Source organism: Episyrphus balteatus, chromosome 3 (genome assembly GCF_945859705.1).
Source record: "Episyrphus balteatus chromosome 3, idEpiBalt1.1, whole genome shotgun sequence".
Lineage (NCBI taxonomy): Eukaryota > Metazoa > Arthropoda > Insecta > Diptera > Syrphidae > Episyrphus > Episyrphus balteatus.
The window spans coordinates 111,288,499-111,314,957 of NC_079136.1; the positions used below are offsets into that span (position 1 = coordinate 111,288,499).

At 34.7% G+C, this 26,459-nt stretch overlaps 2 protein-coding genes and 1 long non-coding RNA gene across 3 annotated transcripts; 2 read left to right on the forward strand and 1 right to left on the reverse strand.

The window, feature by feature from the left end:
- Positions 1-4,042: 4,042 nt before the first annotated feature.
- LOC129914398 (protein rotatin homolog) lies at positions 4,043-10,086 on the reverse strand. The gene is made up of 3 exons (XM_055993625.1): positions 9,956-10,086; positions 6,751-9,901; positions 4,043-6,686 (listed from the first exon to the last, which is right to left on the reverse strand). Exons 2-3 carry the CDS (start codon positions 9,804-9,806, stop codon positions 4,193-4,195), a joined length of 5,550 nt encoding a protein of 1,849 aa, XP_055849600.1. The 5' UTR covers positions 9,807-9,901; positions 9,956-10,086; the 3' UTR covers positions 4,043-4,192.
- Positions 10,087-12,543: 2,457 nt separating this feature from the next.
- Positions 12,544-13,335, forward strand: LOC129916349 (uncharacterized). Its single transcript, XR_008772444.1, has 2 exons — positions 12,544-13,053; positions 13,132-13,335. It is a non-coding gene; the product is annotated as an uncharacterized LOC129916349 (long non-coding RNA).
- A 4,405-nt stretch (positions 13,336-17,740) lies between these two features.
- On the forward strand, positions 17,741-19,803 carry LOC129916224 (zinc finger protein weckle-like). The gene is made up of 4 exons (XM_055996060.1): positions 17,741-17,985; positions 18,050-18,784; positions 18,848-19,203; positions 19,272-19,803. Exons 1-4 carry the CDS (start codon positions 17,851-17,853, stop codon positions 19,465-19,467), a joined length of 1,422 nt encoding a protein of 473 aa, XP_055852035.1. The 5' UTR covers positions 17,741-17,850; the 3' UTR covers positions 19,468-19,803.
- Positions 19,804-26,459: the final 6,656 nt, after the last annotated feature.

A 26,459-nucleotide genomic window follows, 5' to 3' on the forward strand; every position in this document is an offset into this window, starting at 1 on the left:
TCACAATGCCCAAAATTGTACAAATAAAATTTGCTGCCCAAAGTGTAGTGGTGAACATAAGATAGATGAGTGTGAGAATGAAGTCATGAAATGTAAAAATTGTGCTTTATCAGTTGAAAAACTAAACATAAACATTGATTCAAGCCATGATGTAAGAGATGCCAATTGCCCAGTTTATCTCAGAAGACTTGAAAGGGAAAGAGGGAAGGTTGCATATTAGCAACCAACCTTTATAAAGTGTATGCTTCTTAATATACAAGGCTTAACAAATAATATAAACGAGTTAAAAAATATAATGGGTGAAAACAAATATGATATAGTGATTTTGACCGAAACTCATCTCGGTCTATCCGTTCAAGATAAAGAAGTGTATATAAAAAACTACAAAGTTATACGTTGTGAAACAACATCGTCACATACGGGCGGAGTGGTAATTTATTTGAAAAAAGAGATTAGTGACTTTTCAGTTATAAAAAATGTACAAATAAATATGAGCTTGTGGTTATTCATAGCTTTATATAGATCACCAAGTACCCCATGCAGAGAATTTTACGAATATTTGAGTGATTACTTGCAAGAGGTTGAAAACCAACAAAATTTAATAATACTTGGTGATTTCAATATAGACTGGTTAACAAATTCGAACTATAAAACGGAACTTGAGTGCTTATTTATAGAACATATGTGTACGCAAGCAGTTGATAAACCTACAAGAATAAGTGCGAGTTCGAGAACGTTGTTGGATTACGTATCATCCGATATAAAATTAATTGATGTCAAAGTCGAAAATGAATTAAAAATAAGTGATCATGAGACAATAACTTTTACAGTACCAGTGCGCGTAAACAAAAATACAACTTCAAGATCGATAAACATTTTAAAGTATGATAAGTTTAAATTTATGCAAAAAATTAGAGAAAGCGAAATAAATACAATTGGAACTTTGGTTAACTTAAGTGATGAAAATAGTGATCAGTTTGAGAAGGAAATACTCAAAGTAGTAAACACATTCATAATAAAAAAGTGCTATCAAGAAACAGACCAACATTGGTTTGATAGTGATCTAAGGGCACAAAAATCTGCTAAAATCAGAAGTCACCTTAAATTTGTGCTAACGGGAAATCTTGAAGATTGGCGCGAATATACAAAAATCAGAAACGAATATAAAAACAATCTCAAAGTTAAAGAACGAAATTATATAAAAGGTAAATTAAATGGTGCTAGTAACCAAAAACAGATGTGGAAATCACTAAAAACTTTAGTGCTGGGCCAATCGGTGTCTGAAATTAAGTGTGTTGAATTTCAGGGTAATAAAATAAGAGATAATAAGACAATTGCTAACAGATTTAACGAGTTTTTTATTAAAAGTGTAATCGAAATAAATAAAGAAATACCAAATGTGCAATGGACAAATCTTTTGGTGAATATAGAAAGCTGTTTTAAGTTTAAAAATTTATGTTCGATCGAAGATCTTTTAAAAATTGTGGAAATGATGCCAAATAAAAACGATTTTAATTTTATGAACAAAGAAATGATTAAAGATAGTTTTACAATTGTGGGCCCTGCTCTATTGAACATTATAAATTATTCCCTAACAAGTGGTAAATTCCCAAATACTTGGAAAACGTCGGTCATAACTCCGATCAAAAAAATTCAAAGCGCGAACAAATGTGAAGATTTTCGACCAGTTAACATGCTACCATTGTACGAAAAGATACTAGAAAAAGTTGTACAAATTCAACTAGAAGAATATCTCCAACAAAACAATATTTTGATCGAGGAACAATCTGGTTTTAGACGGAAACACTCTTGCGAGTCAATTCTTAATTATGTGATTGCGGATTGGAAGGAGATAATACATAAAAAGAAGAAAATTGCGGCGGTTTTTATTGATCTGAAGAGAGCTTTCGAAACCTTAGATAGATTAATATTATTAAGAAAGCTTTATGGTTATGGAATAAGAGGAACTGAATTCAACTGGTTTAAGTCATATCTTATAGGACGTAAACAAATTGTTAAATTTAATGGGGTAAGTTCGGACCTTGGAGTACCGCAAGGGTCAATTTTAGGTACGTTATTGTTTGTACTCTATATAAATGATATAAAACAAGTTTTACAACATTGCAAATTAAAGTTGTTTGCCGATGATGGCCTTTTTTACATTGAGGATAATAATTATACTAACTGTGTTAAAAAACTTATGGTAGATATTAAAAATATAAAAAATTATTTAAGTATGAATAAACTAAAATTAAATACTGAAAAGACTAAAATAATGTTACTTCCCGAAAATAAGATAATATGCAAAATAAATGAATTTGAATGTGTTAGAGAAACCAAATACCTTGGAGTAATAATAGATTGTAACTTGAATTTTAAAAAACATTTTGAGATGATTCATAAAAAAATCGCCAAAAAAATCGGTTTTTTTTTCGTAGAATACGAAGAAAACTTTGTATGGATATGGCAATTAAAGTATACAGTTCCATTATACAACCCCATTTTGAATATTGTCCAACAATATTATTATTGGGATCTGAAGTAATGATAAACAAATTACAAATTTTACAAAACAAGGGAATGAGAGCAATATTGTACTGTAACCGTTATACATCCATAAGTTATATGTTAAATACCTTAAAGTGGCTTTCTGTTAAACAAAAAATTGTCATGAATACCTTAATATTTATTTTTAAAGTAAAAAATAACTTAATGCCAAATTATTTGCAAAGAAGACTTGTAACAAGAAGTGAAATACGTCCATATAGCCTAAGAAATAATAATAACTTACACTTACCATTTTTTAGAAATTGTAGAACACAAAATATGCTATTTTATAAGGGTATTCAAATTTACAATAATCTTCCTGATAATGTTAAAATAGAAACTAATTTATTAAGATATAAGCACTGTATTAAACATTTTGTAAAAAATAATTATTGATATACGGTGTAAAAAGTTTTAAATAGCAAGATTGCTAAATAAATTATATTAAACCTTAAACCTAATTTTATCTCCCATACAAATTATCGAAAAATTTTAGCCGAGCTAAAATGAGTCCCATACAAATTATCGATAACTTGTATGGGAATTTTATCTTGGCTAAAATTTAGCGCGAGCAGCGTACCAGGCTTAAACTGTAATACCTACATAATTACCTTTTCCTCTTCTAAATTGCTCTAACAATAAATGTGGCCAAAATTATTTTTAAAATAATTTTTTTCGAAAAAAATAAAGGTACCTACTTAATTCAATTTACTTTAAAATTGTACAGACCGAAATAAACTGCTGGATATTTATGTTCAATTTTCTTATAACGGAATGTTTGGAGTCACTTGTGAGAAAATTGTTTCTACCACTTACTCCCATATACCTTTTTTTTTCAAAAATAACCTAGACAATCTTTTGATATAGTTTATGAAGTTAAACGACAGAACGTTTAGAAAATCGTTTATGTCGTTTTCCTTCACTCGGAATCAGAGCTACCAGAAATCATGATTTTTTTATCCGAAATATGCTTTAATGTTTTCGAGTCCAAAATCATTTTTTTTAATAAATATAACACAACTTTCGTTTCCACTGTATTGATAGTAATAAAGTTACTAGAACCAACAGAAACCGTGTTATTTGCCAAAAACGGTGTCAAAACCTTTAAATGTGCAAAAATAAGTGCTAAAAGACAGCTACTCGTAAAATTTCTTCCATTTCAGAACTTTTTCTAAATACCTTTGAGCAAGGGATATCCAGATCTAAGTAATATCATACCTGATCACAAGTTTTAACCGAATGCAAGGTTTGCCATTTTTATAAACATGGTTTTCCAGGAAATATAAATCAAAAAGTAAAAAATGGATACCAATTAATTTGAATTGAATTGACTGTTAGAAAATTAAAAGCAAGAACAAAGTTTAAAATACACTTTTGTTACATAGGAAAAATTTATTGTATTTTTCGATTCAACCATCTAATAGTTGTTCTTTGAAGACAATATTTGGAGTTAAAAAATAAAAAAAAAAAAGAAAAACAACAAACACTTGTCTCTTTTTCATGAAAAAAAGTTAAATATAAAGAAAAAAACTTAATTTAGCATAATGAAACATAAAAGACACAAACAAAATATAAAGATGCATTATTGTGTTTTAAATTGTAAAAATCTTGATAGAATAGTATTATAGAAGGTTAAGACAAATCGCTAGCTATTCAAAATTCTTAATATAATCTCGATAACATTTGCCAAATCCTTAGCTTGACCTCGATTAGCACTGTGTTGAAGCTCTCCGCCGTTTAAATCTTCAAGTATCGTTTTTAGTTTTTTTGTCATTTTAGTATTTTTTATTGTCGCAGCATATTTAGCTCCTCCAGATATTAGTCGCCATACGGCAGTGCATGTGACCAACCGTTCCGAGTAGCATTCACTGTTAGTAATAATATTATTGACGGTATACAAAAAATCAGCCGAAGCAAGCAAATTAGTGCGATTACTTGGCAGGAATGTCATATTGCGAAGAATTTTCAATCCAATAAGTCGCAGCGAGGGATCGTGGCACTTATTAATGACTGTACAGAGCCCAATTATGTTACGACTGACTGCTCCTTCAGGATATCGAGAGAAAAGTTCCCAAAACGATACCCACGCTACAAGAATATCATTCTTCGATTTCGGTGATTTTGGATTGAATGGATGCACATTATCGAATATATCCAACGCATGCAATTTGATGAGAGCCAATCGGCCTTCTTGGCAGGAGCAGCAGTTCATAATGGTTCGGAGGCCAATTTTTATTAGCGGTACTGAATTAGAATCTACACTTTTGACCTTGTTTGTTTCCATGGTAAGTAGCTTGAGAAGCATCTGTAAAAGCGTACTTGAATTACTAGCAGTTGGAAGGGAAAATTGTCGACACATTGGTACTGATTTCTCACTCAAGAAAGCCAATGTCTTGAGATACAAAATTCGAATATCGTTCGAGTGATTTTGCCACGGCCAAGTTTGAATCAGAACTTTAGTTAGCTCCACTACTTGAAGTTCATCGGTCAGAACATCTACTGAAAACCAATTCAAAATGATTCCGTATAGAAGACTCAAATGTTTGATGACAGCTAATTTCTTGGTCTCACTATATCGTCGAACAAAAGTTGTGCAAGGTACTTGAATACTTTCTAAGAATGTGTTAAATATCAACAAAATTCTATCGAGAAATTTTATGTTTTTAGCCGTTATTCGGGCCTTTTCAGATGTTTTTAATAGAACTGCTATAGCTTCGCAAAGCAGCACTTTCATTGCACTGGGAGCAGTTTCAAATTTATCCATTTTCAACGGGTAGTTGTGCACCAGCAGTTTATTGAGTTGTAGAAATATCACTTGAGCTGCATATTTCATCTGCGCTGGTTCTGTGACGGTTGTTTCCAGTGTGTCACTGAAGCATTCATGTTCGACGTTTCGTTGCTGACATTTGATCAGCAAGAAAGTGATGAAGGCTAGACAAGTGGGCTGCAACAATGAATTAGATAAAGATGTATCCAAGGAAACTGTTACTAAGTTGACTATTTTTTCGGAGTTTCCAGCAAAACTCTCGCAAATATATTGGAAACCAGTTTGATCCTTGGACAATACCATAAGAAGATTAAGCATACTCATCAGATGTTGCTGAGGATGGGATGTGCAAAGGAACGAACAAAGATAGCTGAGGAAATCGTGATCCCGGCAGAGAGTGGTTTGAAGGAAAGCCAAGTGACTTCGACTAAAACGCGAATAGAGGTTACAAATTTCACCCACCATAGATGCAAATGACTTTTGAGGCTCTTCTTTAGCCGGCGGACACTTTATCAGTTGATATAGTTTTCCCATTATTGGTTTCTTACATAATTCTGCACAAAATGATGACTTAAGTTCAATGAGTTGGATACAGATTTTGCAGTAGGCACGAACAATATCGCATGTTGTTATCTCTTCGCGCTGATCTGTTGTTGATAAAAGTTCTCCTGGGTAAAAGTACCTCAGAGATCCCAGAGCGATTCGATAAAAATCATGTTTTTGAACGGTTTCGTGAACTTCATCGAATTGAGTTCCATTATTTAGTAAATCGGCAAATAATAGACCTGCCAACTGCCTTACCATTGCAACCTCAGAAACGTCGAGAAGTGTGCTCAAACAACATGCTCGAAAACCTCCGGGTAGGAAATCCAACTCTTTTATTAGGGCTTCAACCCCATCTTCATTCTTAGCAATGCGGGCAAGTATACACCATGCCAACGTTCGTACTTGATAATCGTTGTGTCCTCCCAAACCTGATAAATACTTTAAATATGTACCATTCAGTTGAAAATCCGGAGTTATGGACGATAGGCTAGAAATAATTAACAGTGCGTTTTTTTGCAAATCAGATCCAGTCTGGGTAAACGACTTTAGCGCAATGGTAAAAAAGAAAAGTTTTTTGACAGTAGAATATACTTGCTTCCTACTCAAAAGCTTTTGTAAAGATCGACGTCCTGAAAGGACTTGCAATACTCCCAAAACGCAGCGTGTTCGATCCAAATCACGTTTTTTAAAGTGTTCCTCTGTCATTGACATCAACGTATTAAAGACATCGAGTTCTAGGCTTTGTGGTCGAATAGAAGATGGGGCTCTTTGAAATACTTCAGATAAAAGGCCACATATTTTTCGATGAAGACTAAGCGGAGTTTCTCTGTAATTGAGTTTTAAATTTAGCATTTTTCTTAAAACAAATAAAATCCAATCTTTTTACTTACACTTCATTTGAAAGAAGACGCAATAAAGGAGCCTGTTCTTCACCAAGAATTGATAGTAACCAATTTATTATAGTTTCATTATTCACTTGAACTAATGTTGAAAAAAGTTCCATTGAATCCTCTAGCAAAACCAATTGATTTGTGTTGAGAATAAATCTTCGAAAAGTTTTTGTTACTAAATCAGAACTCATCGCATTTCCTCCACAAAGAAGCTGTATCAATCGCATTGATGTTATACTATGAACAATTTGTTCGTGTTCAGTTGCATTAGAGGCGTATTTTAAAAATTTCGCAATATTCTCAGTCATTGAAGTGGATTTGATTAAACGCATGTCGCTTTTCGTCAAGCTAGGGATGTAGTCCGTTGATAATTTGGCAGATTCTAAAGACCCTTTGAATCTTAATTCAGCTACAGTCATTCTAATAAAACGTTGGCAAGATATGATATCTGCTATTGTTGAAGATTCTTCTCCAAGATATAATTTCTCCAATACATTTTTTCTTTCGTTGCATAAAGTCTGTGCTTGACACTTTACTGGTAGCCGAAGGTTCTGTAAGACTTTCTGAACAGTCAGGTGTTTTGTTCCAACAATAAATGAGCTGAATAGAAGAAGAAACAAACACAGCGATACATCCTGTTTCAGAGCTATGTCATTAACATATAGAAACAGACTTCGTGTTAAGAGAATGTAAACATTTTCCTCCTTGGATAATTCTTGGCGAAACTGAGTATCGCAAAAAAGTAGCTTCGATAAAATACCAACAATCGGAACAATTGAATCTGGATAGTCAAAATGCGATTGCTTTTGAAGAGCTCCTTGTAGAGATTGCAAACAAGCCATCCAACCGCCAGCTTCAAATATTAACCGATTTAAATTCTCCTCTTGACCTACCACATTCAGTTGCATAAGAACAGTCTTTCGGATATGTGGTTCAACATCTGGAGCCATCAGGAGTTGCATTAGATTAGCAACGATCGACGTCTCATAAAATCCCCCGCAGAAGATTCGTTCAATTTCTCGTGGAACCTGTTGCAAGCAACAATCATTAGGAATAATGTCACTTATTTCATTTAAATTTGGCAACATTCCACCGGCACTTGGCTGTGATGTGAGAATATACATTGTGCGAGCGAGAGCTTCAGAACGAATATTTGCATCAGGATGGAAAAGAAAACGTAAATTACCCTGAAATGTGTCTAAATGTGGCAAACAATCTGCATCTGGATCGAGAAGTTTAAGAATACCATCTGTAATCTTCTGCGATTCAATAAGGCACTGATAAATTGGAATGTTTGGCAATATGATATCCATAATTTTAGACCAACCCTCCGCTAGTATTTGACGTCCTTTTATAGGAAGAAAAAGTATATCTTCGGCTAATTTTTGCAAAGATGTATTTTCAAAGCCAGATGTTGCAATTTCAGTGATAAGCTCTGTTGTTAGTGGAAAGCCAAGAATTTGATCGTTAACAAGTTTGATGTTATTTTGTCCAGCAAAAGCGCACTCTCCGTTCAAAAGAGAAGCAAAGAATTTTTTCATCGCATTTGCAGATTCCGTATAAGTAAATATTCTTACTTGCAAGCTGTGATGAGTGAACATCCGGAGGAGAATTTCATCGGCTTTTTTTCTAAGTTGCCGATTGCCTGCGTAGAGTGGCACGCACTTTAAAATGGCTTTAAATATTTTCTTAATCAGTTCCATGCTTTCGTGAATTGAGAATGTCTGTAATATTTCCATACTTTGCTCTAAAGTATTTGTATCGGGACTGTTTTCAATGTTAGCGTAATATTTGAGGGTTTCTGAAGCATTCAGTAAATTCCGTAAATCCAAATCGCAATTTTCGCTAAATATGTTCATAATATGAGCATATTGCTCTGGTAGCAACTTCGATAGCGGTAGATCCAACAGAGCTATTTTTAATTCTTGCCCAGGTTTAATGCTGTTATATTTTGTGTTTCCAAGAATTTTTCTCATAGTGAAGAGAACAAGAAGATATTTGACACGATTCATCACTGGAAAGCTATCTTCCTCGAATGACAATCGAAGCTTTGTGGCTATTGTGCTTAGTTCTTCGAAAAATACTTCGACTGCCGGAGATTCCTCCGGAGGAAGCATTTCGATTATACGAAAGACTTCCATAATCATTCGAAACACATTAAAAGTACCCTTTTCCATGTTAAACAAATTAAATTTAAGATAAGTCATGCATAGTTCTAGCAGTCGAAAGCAAACTGTCGACACACTGACCTGGCATTTGACGGGAACACCTGGCTTCGATGTGAAAAAAGCGACAGCTTTTCTTCTCGTTTTTAGCCTACCAAGTAGTGATTTGCAAAAACATATAAATGTCTCCGATAAATCTTCAAAAGCACAGCTTCCACTTTCAAACAAATCAAGGAGATTCTGGAATATATGAGGGGGCTGAAGGAAATACTCGGAAGGGTAATCGTCAATTGTGATTTGTATATGTTGCAGGGCATTGTGCAAATCTGAAGCGGAATTGTTATTTTTTAAAATGTCGCTTATGACTTTCAAGGAATTGTAATCTGGAACAGAAGCCTTGGACCACGCAATTTCATAGCCCATACCATTGGCTTGGCTTTCGCTGTCCAGATCTCGAATTGACAAACTATCGTAACTGCTCGAGATACTTAAGGTATCACTTATTTCTATGACTTCGCTGACATCGTTTTCGAGCATGGTTAAAATCTCACCGACTAGTTGCACTTCGGGAGTGCTTTTGACCAGAATTTTTACTTTACCCAGTTCTTTTTTGAGACGTTCTTCGCCCAAGTAGTCGATGACATCTTGACGGTATGGGCTTTTTAGAATTCTCATGATTAAATTTAATACAATATCCTTGGCTTGTAGAGGCTGAAAGGCAAACCATCTTATTAAATACTTGATCAGTTCACCTGGACGGAAATCAATGCGTTCGTTGTGAATTAAGGCACGTGCGACTTTATTTTCAATTTGCTCGAGAGTGCGAAGTCGTATTTCTTGGGTTTCATGGCCCAATTTTTGAATCGAAGCTCGATCTATTTTGATGGACATTATTTTGTAATTTTTTTTTTTTTGTTATTCAGTGGTGCTGCACAGGGCGCCGTGTTGGTGAAGGAGAACCGATGAAAATATTTTGTTTATTAAATCTAAATATGAAGGTGATTTGAGGACATTTTCAACAACTATTATTATTTACTTACATAAATGAGTGAATTAAATGTGAATGGTTATTTATAATGAAAAGAATATTGATGGAAAATTGTATAAAAAAAGTTTAACGTCGAACAAACATTTCGGAAAACAATTTTTTTTTTCAACGATTTGAAATATTTTGATGTTTACTATTTGACAGATATCAGCGTAAGCAGGAATGCGCAACAGGGGCACCCATTTTTGGGACAGAGTGACGGTTAACCCATAATTATGGTTAAAACACATGATACAAGTAAAGGTTAAAACACATTAGGAGCATTAAAATTTTTCTAGGGGTCAATATTATTTTGAAGAAGAATTTTGTGGGGCGAGTTTCTCACTTGAATCCTATTTTGTTTTGCTTTCAAATCCAACACTTCAATATCGTTAGCCTCATAAGAAAACCTCGAAACTCCCAAACTCAAAATTTTACAGGAGAGACGAAAGAGTAGAGAAACAACAGAGTAGTTGGGAGTTAAGTGCTGTGCAAAATTTTCATCTCAGAAATCTCCGAAAAAAATGAGTGCTCAGTTGAGAATTTTTGTCTCATAGGGCAGTTCAATTTCAAATTTAATTTTTTTATCTATGCGATTTGACATTCGAAATGGGATAATTTGCGAAATTTTTTTTTTGGCTCTGGTGAAAACGGGCTATTAGCTTAAGTGCAAGACTGTTGTAAACCCTACTATCAATTTTGCTTCTATAATGCTTTACAGAAGCAACAATTGCATCTGTAAAGCTTTGAAAAACCAAAATTGTTTGTCGGGAAATTTGAATCCGTACTAGAGATATTCACGATTCCATGCAAATGGTCTTGTATCGTCGTAAAAGTTCAAAAGTGTTACATTTTCTTAAATTAAAACAACCAAATATAAAGACTACATTTTTTTTACACCTTTATACTACGTTTCCCACCTACCCTAAATCCGAGATTTAGCTAAGTAGATTAAGCATAAATCTCGAGTTTTATTCTAAATCTCGGATTCAAAGTAGGTGAAAATCTTAGATTTAGGCCGTGTGTGAATTGCGTTAAATAGTTAACACCGTGTAAAATTATTGACACTATTTTGGGGTGAATAAAAAAATTTCAAATTGTTTAATATTTTTCTCTGCCTATTTTCTGCTTCTTTTCTGCCATGAAACTCCTTTTAAATAAAAAAAAAAAAAAAACAAAACCATCTGCAATAAAAAATTAACTCAAATTTAACCAGGTCCCAGAGCCCAATAAATTTTTAACAAAATTTTTTATTCACCTCAATAGTGTCAAAAATTTAACACGGATTTAACTATTTAACGCAATTCACACACGGCCTTAGGGTAGCTGAACCTAAATCTGGGATTTAGCGAAGTAGATTTAAAATAAATCTCGAGATTTATTCTAAATCTACTTAGCTAAATCTCGAATTTAGCTTAGGTGGAAACATAGTATTAATGGCTAAACCAGATGTGCGGCACATCTGCACGCATCGCTGCATGCAGTGCTGCACCCAAAATACATGTGCATCACTTTTTAAATTATTGATGCCGACTTCTGTCAAAAAAAATTGATAACCTTGATATTTTTATAATTTTTTTTTTGTAAGAAAACGATAAAAATGGATTATAAGCTGTTAAAATGGAAGAAATAATTGAATTTATAAAACAAAACAAGATGGTTAATTTTTTTTTATGAATTCAATTAGTTCTTTCATTTTAAGAAAATCAAAACGAACTTTTTTTGAATTTTTGAATGATAGATTGGGTCAACTTTGATGTTGATGAAGATTATTTTAAATGTCTACATACCTATGCCCAAACAAGTTGTAACAATATTCCTGTGCAGCATGACACTGTTTTAGAGCTTCTTTCATAGCTAAAAGATGACCATTCATCTGGTCCAGATGGAATTCCCCCAATTCTTTTAAAAAAGTGTAGGAATACATTAGTTCAACCCCTTCTCTTTTTGTTCGAGCTGTCCATCAAATCAGGGAAATTTCCTTGTCTATGGAAGAAATCATTTCTTAATCCAATTATTAAAAAAGGTGATAGGACATTGATAACCAACTAAGACCTATTTCAAAACTATCTTGCATTCCAAAGCTCTTTGAACAAGTTGTTTGTGAGAGTATCGCTTTTTTCAGTAAAAATCTTATATGTGAGCAACAGCACGGGTTTGTAAGAAAAAGATCGACTGTTACAAACCTGCTCACCTTTCTTAAAAATGTTCAAATGCATTAGAGCAGGGTAGGGAAGTAGACTGTGTATGTGTATACACAGATTTTTCAAAGGCATTTTGATCAGCTTAGTCATAATGTCATCATTTTTAAACTTAAGGCTTTTGGGTTTCCGCCATTTTTTATAGCCTGGGTAGAATCATACCTTATTAATAGGTCCTATCAGGTAAAATTTAGAAACTGTCTTTCAGACTCTTTCACTGCTCACTCAGGTGTTCCTCAAGGAAGCCACCTGGGCCCTTTTCTATTCATTCTCGCTATAAATGATGTAACATCATCCCAACTAACAATTTAGCTTTCATTAGGTTCGATTTTTTCAATTCGGCAAGTTATAGCTAATAAAAAGTTTATTTAAAGTTTAATTAAGCAGTTCAACCATTTGGAAGTAAAAGAAAACCTCTTTAAAGCCTTTTTATAGAGTTCTGAACAATACTTGTATATATAAATTACAAATGGTCTGCTTAAGAACAACTTAAAGATATTTACAAAAAGACCTGGTTGTCTAACCATCATTAAGACCTGTTTAAAGAGGTTTACCAAATACATAACCCATTTTATCAACGCCTTGTTAATAAAGCTATTTGCTGTTGTAAGTAAACGTTTGATAGAAATGTTTGCTTGTTTAATTTGTGACATTTCCAATTTGTGAGTAAACATAAATGGTGTCCAATTGCATTTTACTTTAATATTTTTTTGTTAGTGAATTAAATCTCTTTTAAGCACTTTGTATTGGTTTTGTTGTGGCTATAATGAAATGATAAAATTGTAATTAGAAAAATATTAATCGCTTTCCCTGATATTTGCAGTCGGATATCTCCATCACCAAACTCAAGTTAAGAAGAGGGTCGGATATTTAATGAATTACATACATATGTATACGAACAATAACAGTGGTAAATCTGAATAAAAAAAAAGTTATAAATAATAAACCTACGCAATTTTTTTTTTATCGAACAAAAATGCAAACAAAGATATGAAATATATTTTCATTTATTTGAAAAATAATTTTGCAAAGTATTAGCTATCTCAATTTTGGAGAATATAGTAAGGGACAAATTACAAAACCAATATATTCACAATTTTCCAGTTCTCTTTTACATTGAGTTTGGTCTGGTGGATGCGTGCTGGGCTGGTATGCGGGATACGTGGGTTCAATTCCTACCTGGGCCTTGTAAGTAAAGTAATGTTTTTTCAATTAAAATAAATTTATTTCATTTCAGGAAAAAGAAAAAATGCAGAAGAAGTACCAAAAAGAAAAAAAAAAATACAAATTATAAAAGAAATAAATAAAATAAATAAATTCACATGTGAATATTTTTTTTCTTTTATATGAAAGCCTTATTCATACTGTATTATGATGTTCTTTAAGAAGCTAAATAGCGTTTTCTGAACACACTATATGTGTCATTGCTTACTTTTGAAAGACCTTGTTAAAATGTTGTTAAAAAAGCTTATTAATTTCATAGCACTTGTGAAAGAAAGTCTTAAGGCAACTAAATAACCTCGGTAATTTACGCCAAAGTGGCTTGTATAAGATTTGCTGTTGTTATTTTACAAATAAAAAATTAGCCTGTATTGACACTATTGGAAATCAAATTGTTAGTTGGGATGCATGCGTTCGAGTGAAATTCTAATATTTGCTGACGACATGAAGATATTCAAAATAATTAAATCTAACGATGATCACGTCCTTTTACAGAACGATATTAATAGTTTTAGTGTTTGGTGTGAAAAAAATGGTCTAACACTTAACCCAGTTAAATGCTAGACAATTACTTTTTCTAGGAAACGATTTCCGAGTGTTTTTGATTATTGCATTTTGCAACAGCAACTTTATCGGGTTGACCGTTTCAGGGACTTGGGTGTTCACTTTAGCTCAAATTTAGAATTCACTGAACACATCAATTACATTATAAATAAAGCGAACTCTATGCTCGGTTTTATAAAACGTTGGGCAAAGGAATTTAATGACCCCTATATTACACTTTCCTTATATAATTGTTACATTCGACCCCATTTTGAATATGCTTCGCAAGTTTGGACTCCATTTTATGAAATTCATAAAAGCCGTATTGAATCAATTCAACATAATTTCAAAAGATTCGCTCTAAAGGAACTTCCTTGGTCTGATCCTTATAACCTGCCTCCATATGAACAAAGGATCCAACTTCTTCAGATTCAAACTCTATATCAAAGACGAGTTAATAATGACCTAATATTTCTCCATCAACTTCTTAATGGACACATTGATACTCCAACCTTGTTAGCCTGTATCGGGATTAATTATCGCGGAGGGTCTCACCACCTTCGAAGATTTGAACTTTTACACGTTGACTTTCATAGAACAAACTATGGCATACATGAACCTCTTAATCGTATGTGTCTTATATCGACTTTAATATAAGTAAGGTGGGATTGAAAACAAGTTTTCGGACCAGTGCACCACTATCGTAATTGTTTTTCAATGTCTGTATTAATTTTATAATGTAATATATGTATGTTAATTGTTAGTTTTGTATCGTAGTATATATTTTTGTGCATGTGTTATTTACTAACCACTAACACATGCACTTATGATGAGCCTCTGATTGTAGATCGTAGCTTGCTCTAAGCTCACTACATCGGAAATTTCTGAAGTGAAAAAAAAAAAAAACTACCAATATCAGTAATGCCAAATAGCAAGTATTTTGTATTTTTGTTGAAACTTGGCATGGAATTTAGAAATAGAGACATGATGCAGCAGATTTTTTTCCCATAAAAGCCCGTGTTATTTTATTTTGCTGCAGGGAAAAAACTGCACGCCTGTTTTACGGGCTAGAAAATTAAAACAAATGATGCAGAAAGCTTATTTTTTGGTCTAAAAAACAAATTGTATACTCTTTTTCACAAAACAATTTCGCTAAGCAGAAAAAAAATATTTTCACTTTTGTACTTTTTCAAAAAGTGGTGTATGTAGTTAAGCTTTAAAACTCGAGATTAAAGGCTTAACTACAATTAAATAAAAAGTGAAAAAGTGGGAAATTTACAAATAAAGTAAAAAAAAATTATTTCTTTCAAGCTCCATTTGGAAAAAACTACAAAAATTGTTTTTCAAACCAAAAAATAAGCTTTCTGCATCATTATTTTTAATTTTTTGGTCGAAAAAACTATCACAAAATGAGTTTGAAAATGTTCACTTTTTGACTTTTTGCAAAAAGTGGCCGTTGTAGTTATACCTTTATGCTAAATCTACTAGCTCGGATTTAGGGTAGGTGGAAACGTATTATAAGCCTGGTACGCAGTTCGAGCTAAATTTTAGCCGAGATGAAATTCCCATACAAGTTATCGATAATTTGTATGGGATGCATTCTAGCTCGAATAAAATTTTTCGATAATTTGTATGGGAGCTAAAATTTATCTCGAACAGCGTACCAGGCTTTACACTTTTGCAAAAATAAAATACAATGGTGCAAAAATTGTCAGTTGTAGTTGTAGTAGTAAATAAATAAAATATAAGGGGTATTCACGATCTGGTGCAACAGGCCTAGTAAAAATGTAAAATTTTATTTTTTTACAATAGGTGTGTTTTTTACTACCACCGGTCTTAACTGGACAAAAAAAACGCCTCGGGTCTTAACCTGAAATCTTGGCAGCACTGCATATTGAATGTTCCGAAAACAGCAGAAACAACAAAAATTTAGAGTTGTCATTTTTTTGCTTTAGGGTATTTCTTGTATTTTTCTTGTATGTTTTACAAAGAGACACAAAAATGTATGCTACTAAAACTAGTTAAATACATTTTGTCACTCCAAAAGTGAGTTTTCGCGTTTTTAAACAAATTCTAAACAATTTTTGAAAAAAATAGTTTGGTAGCACAGATTTAAAACTGTTCAAAACGTTAAGCCCAGAGGAATCTCCGGGCTTAACAAGTAAGCCCACGGGGCTAAGGTGTTGTTGTATTTAACATGTAAAATGCTTAGCCCCGACTGCGTTTTATTTGTCCAGTTAAGCCCGGTGGTAATAAAAAACACACCTAATAGATCGTGAACGCCCCTCTTCTTATCTATAGTAAATATTGAAGCATGAATGATGTTTTTTTTTCCTCCACCGTTGCTTTTTCTTTTTTTCCATTTTTTATAATTTAATTCTTTGTTTTGTTCGGGTTTTCACTAATTATTTTACATCAAAAGAAACTAAATTACGGGACATGAGTAGCGACAACCATTATAAACAGAATAAAAAAGACAAACTGTTTATCATGGGCGACGCGACACGGTGAGCTGCCATCTGTCAAAAATAATTTTACTCCATTGTATTTTTATTTTGCAATAGGGTTAGGGTATAGCAAAAGTGCAAGAATATTGTAAAATTTCAATCCATATATTTTGTTGTTGTAGTGTTGTAAGATTTTACACTTTTGCAATGATACTAGACCAGTTGCATCGGATCGTGAATACCCCTATAGCAATTCACGCCTTTTTGTTGCACCGGATCGTGAATACTCCTATTATTTTGTTGTTGTAGTGTTGTAAGATTTAACACTAGGTGTGTTTTTTATTACCACCGGGCTTAACTATTTGAAAAAAACGCGTCGGGGCTTAGCGAGAAATATTGGTAGCACTGCATACTAAATGTTCCGAAATCAGCTGACACAAAAAATATAAAGTTGTCTTATTTTTCGCTTTTGGGGTTTCTTGTGTGTTTTTGAAAACAAAAAAGTTTAACTAACTATTAAATAAATATTTAAAATAATAATTGTCATTCCGAACATCAGTTTTGATGTTTTTAAACAAATTCTAAACAATTTACGAACAAGTTAAGGCTTGGCCACACCGGAGGGTATGCGGTAGAGGTACGGGTAGCGGTAACGATATTTGTATGAAAAAAATTCCACATCTGAACGTCGATATGTCAGTTTGGAATTTTTTTCATACAAGTACCGTTACCTCTACCCGTACCGCTACACACACCTACTTTTGCAATGATACTAGACTAGTTGCATCGAATCGTGAATACCCCAAATAATCTTCCGCACGTTGTCAAAATTTGATCGTTAAACTTGACAAAATTTGAGACCTTGTCAATTTTTTCACTTTTAAAATACCTATGAATAACGAACAAAAAATTTGACCATTTTCCAACAAGAAGCACAAAGAAAATTTTTTTATTTTTCAATTTATAATTTTTTCAAATGACATTTTATAAATTAAAACAAAAAATAAAATCCTTTTTACTGCAAATAAAAAATTAAAGGCCGTCCTGCCAAAATAGGTCTCCGTTTTTTTGACAAACAAATTTTGACAACGTTCGGAAGATATTACATTAGGTCTGTTTGGGTACTGTCTAAAACAGAAATATTTCTACTTTTGTCAAAAATAATGTACAAAACTACACCATTCCAGAATACCCAAACAGGAATTGGGCTGAAAATGTTGAAAAAAGTAGAAATATTTCTGTTTTAGGCAGTACCCAAACTTATTATGTGTACTGTGCTCAGAGATCTCTCACCCTTTTGTGGGACGCATCTAATATTTAGTCCCTGATGTTGCTGAACCTGTTCATTGAACACATTACAAATCCTGTCATATGTTTTGACGTTTCAATAAACAAAAAACAAATCTATACAAAAACATAAAAGAAGAACACAATTTTCCATTTAATTTTAAGTTTATTTATTTCGCATTGTAGGGCTCGTACAAACAATTTTTAAAATGGTCCAGCTTTGGATGAGATGGTGTCGGCTCTGCGCCCGAGAAGACCCCTGCAACACTCACATCAATATATTCCTGAGTACTGTAAAAGACCAAGAACTATCCGACACCATAAACCATATTTTTTCAATTGAAGTGAGTCCCACAACTATAACTTAAATTTAATCTACAACGATTTAAAAATTAATTTTTATCATAGATTAACAATTTCAACAACTTTCCAACCATGATTTGCATTGATTGCTACCATCTTCTAAAAACAACAATGAACTTACATCGAAGAATACCGAGAGTAACTGCAATGTTTGCAGAGCTACTTGTTAGGAGTGAAGAAGATCTTGATTTGAATAAAGTCAAGGCTCTTCACAATCTCGATTTTGACTTCAGAGTGTTTACATCTTCCGAAAATGTAATTGAATTTAAAGCAAAGGATGAAATTTCAGAATCAACTGAACAAATAATGGAACATGAAATAATCGATTGCAAATCCTTAGAATCAAACCCTATAAATATTAAAATGGAACAAGATGATGAAAACAACTACTATGGTCATCGCTTAGTTTCGCAAAGTGATGGTAGCTCAAATGAGAATGAGACTGATTCACCAGAAAACAAGAAAGAAGAAGACATCCAAAATACAAAAAGGAAAAAATATAAATCAAGAGAAGAACGACTGGAAGAAAATAAAAACAAACCCTATTGTTGTTCAGAGTGCTATAAGGGCTTTATGAAACTCCACAACTACGGGCGGCATATGCAAAGTGCACATGACATCACAATAGAAATTAAACCTCCGCTTTTTATCTGCCAAAATTGCGGCAAGGAATACAAGTCAATGTCAGCGTTAAAGGAACACGAACACTCGCACACCGAGGAGAGAAAACTTAAGTGCAAATATTGTGAGAAGACATTCAAGGGCATTCCATCTTTAAGAGTAAGCCTCACATTTCTTTTTTTTTATCTTACCTAGCTTATTATAAGTATTCAAAATTTTCAGCTTCATGAAGATACACATAATGAAACCAATTATATTTGCGTTGTTTGTGGACTTCAGTTGAATACACAACGAACGCTTAGAATGCACATGCTCGTTCATTCTGATCAGAAAAAACATAAATGCGACTTTTGTGGAAATGAATACAAGCGAGCGAAAGCTCTTAAAAATCATTTAATTCTTCATGCTGGATTGAGGCCATATTCGTGCGATTTTTGTGAAAAAACATTTGCTAATGGTGCGAATTGTCGCAGCCACAAGAAAAAGCATCATCCGGTTGCATTGGCAGCGCTGGAAGCAGCTGGTAAGGACAAAATTTCGAAAGCAGTTATTCCTAAATTGAATGAACTAAAGGCAGTGTAAGTTCCTAATGATTTTCTGTTAAACGAGTATAAATTTATTTTAATAATTTTCAAACTTTGTTTAGGACGGCATCAAAAGCAAATAACATTCGGGAAAATAACTGTAAAAATATTGAACCGATGACCGGTGTTAGCTCAGCGTTAGCTGTGAATCCAGATGTTCAACCAAATGATCCACAAAAGTCAATAGATGAAAAATGTCCTTCCAAAGAGGAACCGGATTTTTTTCAAAAAATGTTTGGTCCCTTGACTTCAAGCTAAAGCTCAACCTTAAAATACCATAATTTTACTACTAGTTGTATTATCATAATAATTGTATCATAAGTGTTTTAAATGTATTTTGTCTGTGTATATCTTTTGAGAAACTTTTTTAAGTGTTATGTTTCAGTCTTCATCCTCCAGCAAGCTGATCTTAGAAAACAGCGGCAAGCGTCACAGTTTTGGGCATACTTTTCTTCAGTTAGGATCGAATGATAAAGTCAAATTCAAAGTTAAGGGGGGAAAGCCCTCTGGACGACAGCTTTTTGAATAATTTTTTTATGAAAAACTGAAAGCACTTATTAAAATTTTTAATAGAACAAGATATTACTGACATTATTAAGTATTGATACAAATTTTTTCAAATCAAAAAATAACTAAATGGCGGCTCTAGAGCCCTTCAAAGTTGGCGCCTCTAGTTTGCGCCGTGCAACGCACAAATCCAGGAAACCATCTTATATCAAAAGGGAAATTTTTGTTCCGTTAGATGATATTAATACGCATTGCATGAACCTAAAATTATTTTTTAAAAATGAAAAATAAAAATTAGAAATCAAAAAAATGAAAAAAAGGTGTTTTTCTTACAAAGTAGTTAAAAAAAATATTTACTGTACAAATTTAATTCAACTTTTAGGTTCATGCAATGGCCAATGATTCAAGGAGTAATTTGCTTCAAATTTCAAGTCTATAGCTTCATTAGTTTTTGAGTAACGTTGCACGGCGCGGAAAAAATGTGTTTCGAGAAAAATGCGTTTATAGTTTTCGTTTTTGTACCGTGGTAGACTCGGAACGCATGGGTTTCGGGACTATCTGGGGTCTTTTGAGGCTTCATTCATGGCTAAGACCAATAAAATTGTTTCTTCGGTTGATAAATGAAATTTTTAGGGAAAAAAATAATAATGCAAAAATAAAAAAATTCCAATTCCCCCTTAAGTGAAATTGTTTTCAGATAGAACCCTAATACAGCGGGCGGTCGTTGACGAAAGGTTAGTTATTAATTTCAAGTTGCAAATGAAAGATTACTATTAGTAGTTACCAAGTCTTTCCATCCGCATCCTAGTAGCTCGGATTCAAGAGCTACTATAGTGTAGTAGCTACAAGTTTTTGTTGTACTCTTTTGTTCAGTTTAGATTCAGCTCCCCGACCCCTGAGTCCGATTGGTTCGGGCAGTGCTGCCATAAAATATTTTTTGAAATCGGGAGATTACAACATCAAAAATGGTTTCGGCGTTCGGGTAATCCGGACTCAATGCGATCCAGGGCCCCTGTTCTGTAACTTTATCACTGGCGATAAACGTTTTTCAACGTCTCTAAAATCCACTTTCTTCCATAAATAAAGCAAAATTTATTTCAAATTCAGAATTTATGAATTAAGAAATTATGATCTGGAACAAAATTTCTTTTATTTTGATGAGGTTTAATGGATTTTAAGGTCATTAAAATATTTTATCGCCAGTGATAAAAGTTACAGAACATGGGCACAGGTATAGGTCGTTTCAAATCAAAAGTCCCATGGAAAATTGAGCAAAAATAAAAAAAACTCATTCGCTTACTGGAAGGAAGCATTTATGAGGCAGCTGAACTTTTTCTAAAATTACGATAAAATAATGAAGAAAAGTTCTTGATATCCCTACTTTAATTAATTTATCCGTCTGTGAGATTCACTGGGTTAGCCTCAGAAAGCGGAGGCAAGTCTCCCGGGCTTATCACTCCATATCCTCGGACAATACAAAAAAACATAGAATTATTTAATTATTTATCATTTGAAGGCATTTGGGATAACTTTGCCGAAGATATTGTTATAGGACTAGGTAAAGATGGACCAGAAATGTCCAGTTTATATGATAGCAATTCATAACTTAAAATTCTATTCACATCTTTTCGTTTGTATAATTGGGCAGTAAATATCTTATTTTTATTTTTCAATTATTTTGGAGTCGTCACCATAGAAATCATTAATAAACAAATTCAGATTTTTCGTTTGTTTATTTTTTTCTCTATAGGTCGTTTCAAATCAAAAGTCCTGACTCAGAGTTTATTTTCTCCCTTCCAATAAAATTGAGAACAAATAAACAAAAAACTCAATTTTATTGGCTCATTGCGACAAATCATCTCAAAAATAACAACAAATCATGCTTGTTTGAATGAAAGAAATGCTCGAGAAAAAATAAAATAAAATACAAATATCGTTACCGCTACCCGTACCGCTACCGCATACCCTCCGGTGTGGCCAAGCCTTTAAAGGCTTGGCCACACCGGAGGGTATGAAAAAAATTCCACATCTGAACGTTGATATGTCAGTTTGGAATTTTTTTCATACAAGTACCGTTACCTCTACCCGTACCGCTACCGCATACCCTCCGGTGTGGCCAAGCCTTAAAGGCTTGGCCACACCGGAGGGTATGCGGTATAGCGGTAACGATATTTGTACTAAAAAAATTCCACACCTGAACGTTGATGTGTCAGTTTTGAATTTTTTTCATACAAGTACCCTCACCGCTACCCGTACCGCTACCGCATACCCTCCAGTGTGGCCAAGCCTTAAGACGAGTACGTGAACGCTCCCATTTACCATGGTATAAAAAGAGAAGGTATGATCATTAGAAAAAACTCCCCTTCAAGCAAACAGGTCCGACCTCGGTCCGAATCCGCTCCGCCTGAGGAGGAGCTGAGTCCGACTTCGGATCAGAAACTGGTCCGAAGGCGGCTCAAATTAGTATGGAAATTATAATCACCGCGAAGTCGATTGCATATGTATTAGTGTGGTGAAAATCTCCATTCCGAGAAAACGGAGCCGAAGTCGGACCCGAGTCGGAGCGGTGAAAACCTACTAGAAAGAGGAACAAAAAAGGGATGACGTTTCGCATTTGCGACCAAAAAAGAACAAGATTTATTTTTTTTTTCACTGAAACTGTTTTTTTTTATTTAATTTTGGCAAACGAAATTTTCACAATATATACAATATAAAATACAATACATTTTTTTCATTTTATTTTATTTGTTGTTGCTGCTGTTGTTGGTGTTTCTTTAGATGCCCAATCGCATGTTTCACCTTCTGCCTTTTTCTTCATCATTAGGGATTACATCTACAACACAAACAGAAACACATCACTTTAATTGAAACACTTTGAGCGATATATACAACATACCTTTTTTTGTTTCCATATTGTTAATAGTTTGATATAATCTTATATATAAAATTGAGTTCGTTTAGTGTGTGTGGCCGATAAACTCGCGTTTGGCTGGTCTGATTTTGGTAATTTTTTTTTTGTTTGAAAGGTATTAATATGTAGATGGTTTGTATCAAAAAAAATAATACCTTTTCTCGCATCTTTACATAGCTGTCAATATTGTAATGTTTTATTCCGGGTTCACAATAAAACTTATTTAATTTCCACTTATATTTCCGTTCAAATAAGAACACACTTTATTTCAACTTAATTTACTTTTATTATTCGCTCAAACAAACACACTTTTAAATCACTTTATTTACTACTAACAATTCGCAACACTTTATTTCACTTTGTCTGTACTCTTTCACTTTCAAGATTAAACTGTCTCCGGTCGGTGTCTACGCTGCCTTTTATACCGGAATCTCGAGACTCGAGAACGTCCTCGAAGGCTCTCGTCCCTGTCTCTCGAAACTTCCTTTCCAGGAAGGGCACTTCATACTTCCAGTCTAGTGGGATATTTTGAGATGTGTTCAGTGTGGGATATTTTGAGATGTGTTCAGTGAGATATTTTTAGATGTGTTCAGTGGGATATTTTTAGATGTGTTCAATGAGATATTTTTCTTAATTACTAAAGGTCCGTTCACATTTCTACCTTTGCAGGAGTAGGTAGTGTGTTCAGACTTTTATCTTAAAAGTAGTTCAGTAATTCATCGTTACATTGCCCCCCTCTTAGGATTGTTCGTCCCGAACAACTCCATTGCTTCTATCACCATTATAACGATGTAAACGGTCACAATGAACTACCTTAAGTTTGCCTCTTACCCCTCTTTGTATACGGTAAACCACGTCGTTAATTCTGGTTATTAATGTGTAAGGGCCTTCCCAGTTTTGTTGTAGCTTCGGTGATAGTCCCTTTTGTCGGTGGGGATTGTAAAACCACACAAGTTCTCCTTCTTGAAACCCTGTTGCTGTCGCTCGTGCGTCATATCTTGTTTTCATCCTGTCACTAGACGCTTTTATATTTGTCCTTGTCCGTTGGTGAATGTCAGCCAGTGTTCCTTTCAGGTTATCTACGTACTCATCCATTTCATGTGGCTCGTTTGGAACACTTCCAAATTTTATCTCACTTGGCAGACGTATTGTTGAGCCAAATAGGACTTCCGATGGTGTATGTCCAGTAGAACTATGTGTTGCACTTCTATAAGCCATCAAGAATAATGGAATATGTCGGTCCCAGTCTCGTTGATTATCATTGACTACTTTTGACAGGTGTTCCTTAAGTGTCCTGTTAAATCGCTCAACCATCCCATCAGATTGTGGATGAAGCGGTGTTGTTCGCGTCTTCTTGATGCCAAGGAGTGAGCAAACCTCTTGAAAAATCTTAGATTCGAAGTTCCTTCCTTGGTCGGAATGAAGTTCCATGGGTACTCCGAACCTGCTCACCCAATGAAAGACAATCTTATCCACAACTGTTTTGGTTTCCTGGTTTGGAATGGCAAATGCCTCAGGCCATTTGCTGAAGTAGTCCATCACTACAAGGATGTATCGATTTCCGTTGTTGGTTTCGGGAAAAGGACCTGCTACGTCTATTGCAATTCTCTCAAAAGGTGCACCCACATTGTACTGCTGCATCTTGCTTTGGATTTTTCTAGCTGGTCCTTTGCTAGCGGCACAAGTATCACATTTTCGGCACCACTTTTCAACGTCTTCTCTCATACGTAACCAGTAGAATTGCTGTCGTAGCTTTTCCAGCGTCTTGTTGATGCCTAAATGGCCTCCAGAAGTTCCACCGTGCATCTCTCGGAGAACATCATTTACCTTTGACTGAGGTACGACTAGCTGCATTACATAGGATTTACCATCTGCGGATTCCCACTTACGCCTGAGTAGCCCTTCTTGCACATGAAGTGAGTCCCATTGTGCCCAATATGCTTTTAGAGTGGGGCTTCGGTCGGAGATGTCGGCCCATTCTGGTTTCTCTTGGTGTTCCTTCCATGCAAGGATGGGTTCGATGTCCGAATCTTCCTGTTGGGCCATTCTGAGTTCTTCATTACTCCAGCCGCAAATGGGATCAGCTCTCGTTCTTCTAACAGCGACAACTTCCTTTTCTTCTAGTCGTGTGCAATGTTTGCAGTCTTGCTTGCACGGGCGTCGAGATAATGCGTCTGCATTTGAATGCAGTTTTCCTCTTCGATGTTGAATCTGACATTGATACGTCTGAAGTATCTCGATCCATCTTGCTACTTGACCCTCTGGATTTTTGAAGTTCAAAAGCCAATTTAGTGCACCATGATCTGTGCGAAGAAGGAACTTCTGTCCATAGATGTACTTATGGAAGTGCTTTGTTGCCAATACCAGAGCTAGAAGTTCCCTTCTGGTCACGCAATAGTTTCTTTCTTGTTTCGAGAGTACCTTGCTGAAATAGGCAACGACCTTTTCTTCTCCGTCATGAACTTGCGATAAAACAGCACCAACTCCAACATTACTTGCATCTGCGTCAATGATGAATTGTTTGCCTGGAGTCGGATAGGCCAGCACAGGAGCTTCACATAACCGCAGCTTCAGTTCCTGAAAGCTTTTCTCACACTCACCTGACCATTTAAAGGGTTTACCCTTCTCCGTAAGTTGGTGCAAGCTTTTGGCGATTCTCGCAAAATCCTTCACAAATCGTCGATAGTACGTTGCCAGACCGAGGAAACTCCGAAGTTGATGCTTGTCCTGAGGGGTTGGCCAGTTCTTCACAGTGTCAACCTTTTCAGGATCAGTCTTCACTCCTTGGGATGAGATGATATGCCCCAAATATTTAACCTCGGTCTTGAAAAGTGCACATTTCTTTGGATTCAACTTAAGATGTGCTTCTCGTAGCCTTTGGAATACAGCCTTTAGGTTTTCACAATGGTCATCAAATGTTTTCCCGTAAACGATGACATCATCCAAATAGACTAGGCAAGATTTCCAGGTTAATCCATTTAAAACGCACTCCATTAAGCGCTCAAAAGTAGCTGGGGCATTGCATAGCCCAAACGGCATGACATTAAACTGCCACAGACCATTTCCTGTGGAGAAAGCCGTCTTCTCCCGATCTTCTGGATGGATTTCTACCTGCCAGTAGCCACTCTTCAAATCCAAAGTCGAAAACCATTGTGCTCCTTCCATTGCATCTAGAGTATCGCTGATTCTTGGCAGTGGGTAGCTGTCTTTCTTCGTCACATCATTCAGCCTGCGGTAGTCGACACAAAATCGAGTGCTTCCATCCTTCTTTTTGACGAGAACTACCGGTGATGCCCAATGGCTTTTGGAATTTTCGATTAGCCCGTCTTTCTTCATTGTTGTTATCATTTCTTCAACTTCACCTTGTTTGGCCAACGGGAGACGTCTTGCTGGTTGACGAATCGGCCTAGCATCTCCTGTATCGATTCGATGCTGCACCAGTTGTGTCCGGCCGTATTGCCCGCTGGGTGAAGAGAAAATATCAGCATATTCGTGAAGAAGACTTCCCGCAACATTAAGCTGATGTTGACTCAAGTTGTCTGATTTGAGAATTTGTTTCTTTAGTTTCTCCGAGTTCATAGTCATCTGTGTATCCACCTCGTTGATCTTAGTTATTGCGGCCACAGATTCACATTGCCCAACAACTTCTCCTTTCTTAAGCTTGATTGGGTACGGTTTGATGTTAAGTATGCGTACAGGTACCATGTTGTTCTTTGGTGCCACAAGAGTCTTCCCGATGATGATGTTTTGGGAACTTTGTTTAACTTCTGGCTTAACCATGAGGTATCGATGGCTTCCAATATTCCCCTTTAGTTTCGTCCACACAAAAACT

Excerpts from the sequence above, each read along its gene's own strand:
- LOC129914398 (XM_055993625.1), bottom strand. The coding sequence starts at position 9,806 with ATGTCCATCAAAATAGATCGAGCTTCGATTCAAAAATTGGGCCATGAA. Across the intron at positions 6,687-6,750 it reads CGTCTTCTTTCAAATGAAGT|AGAAACTCCGCTTAGTCTTC; the intron begins GTAAGTAAAAAG and ends ACTCAATTACAG.
- LOC129916224 (XM_055996060.1), top strand. The coding sequence starts at position 17,851 with ATGGTCCAGCTTTGGATGAGATGGTGTCGGCTCTGCGCCCGAGAAGAC. Across the intron at positions 17,986-18,049 it reads ACCATATTTTTTCAATTGAA|ATTAACAATTTCAACAACTT; the intron begins GTGAGTCCCACA and ends TTTTTATCATAG. Across the intron at positions 18,785-18,847 it reads AGGGCATTCCATCTTTAAGA|CTTCATGAAGATACACATAA; the intron begins GTAAGCCTCACA and ends CAAAATTTTCAG.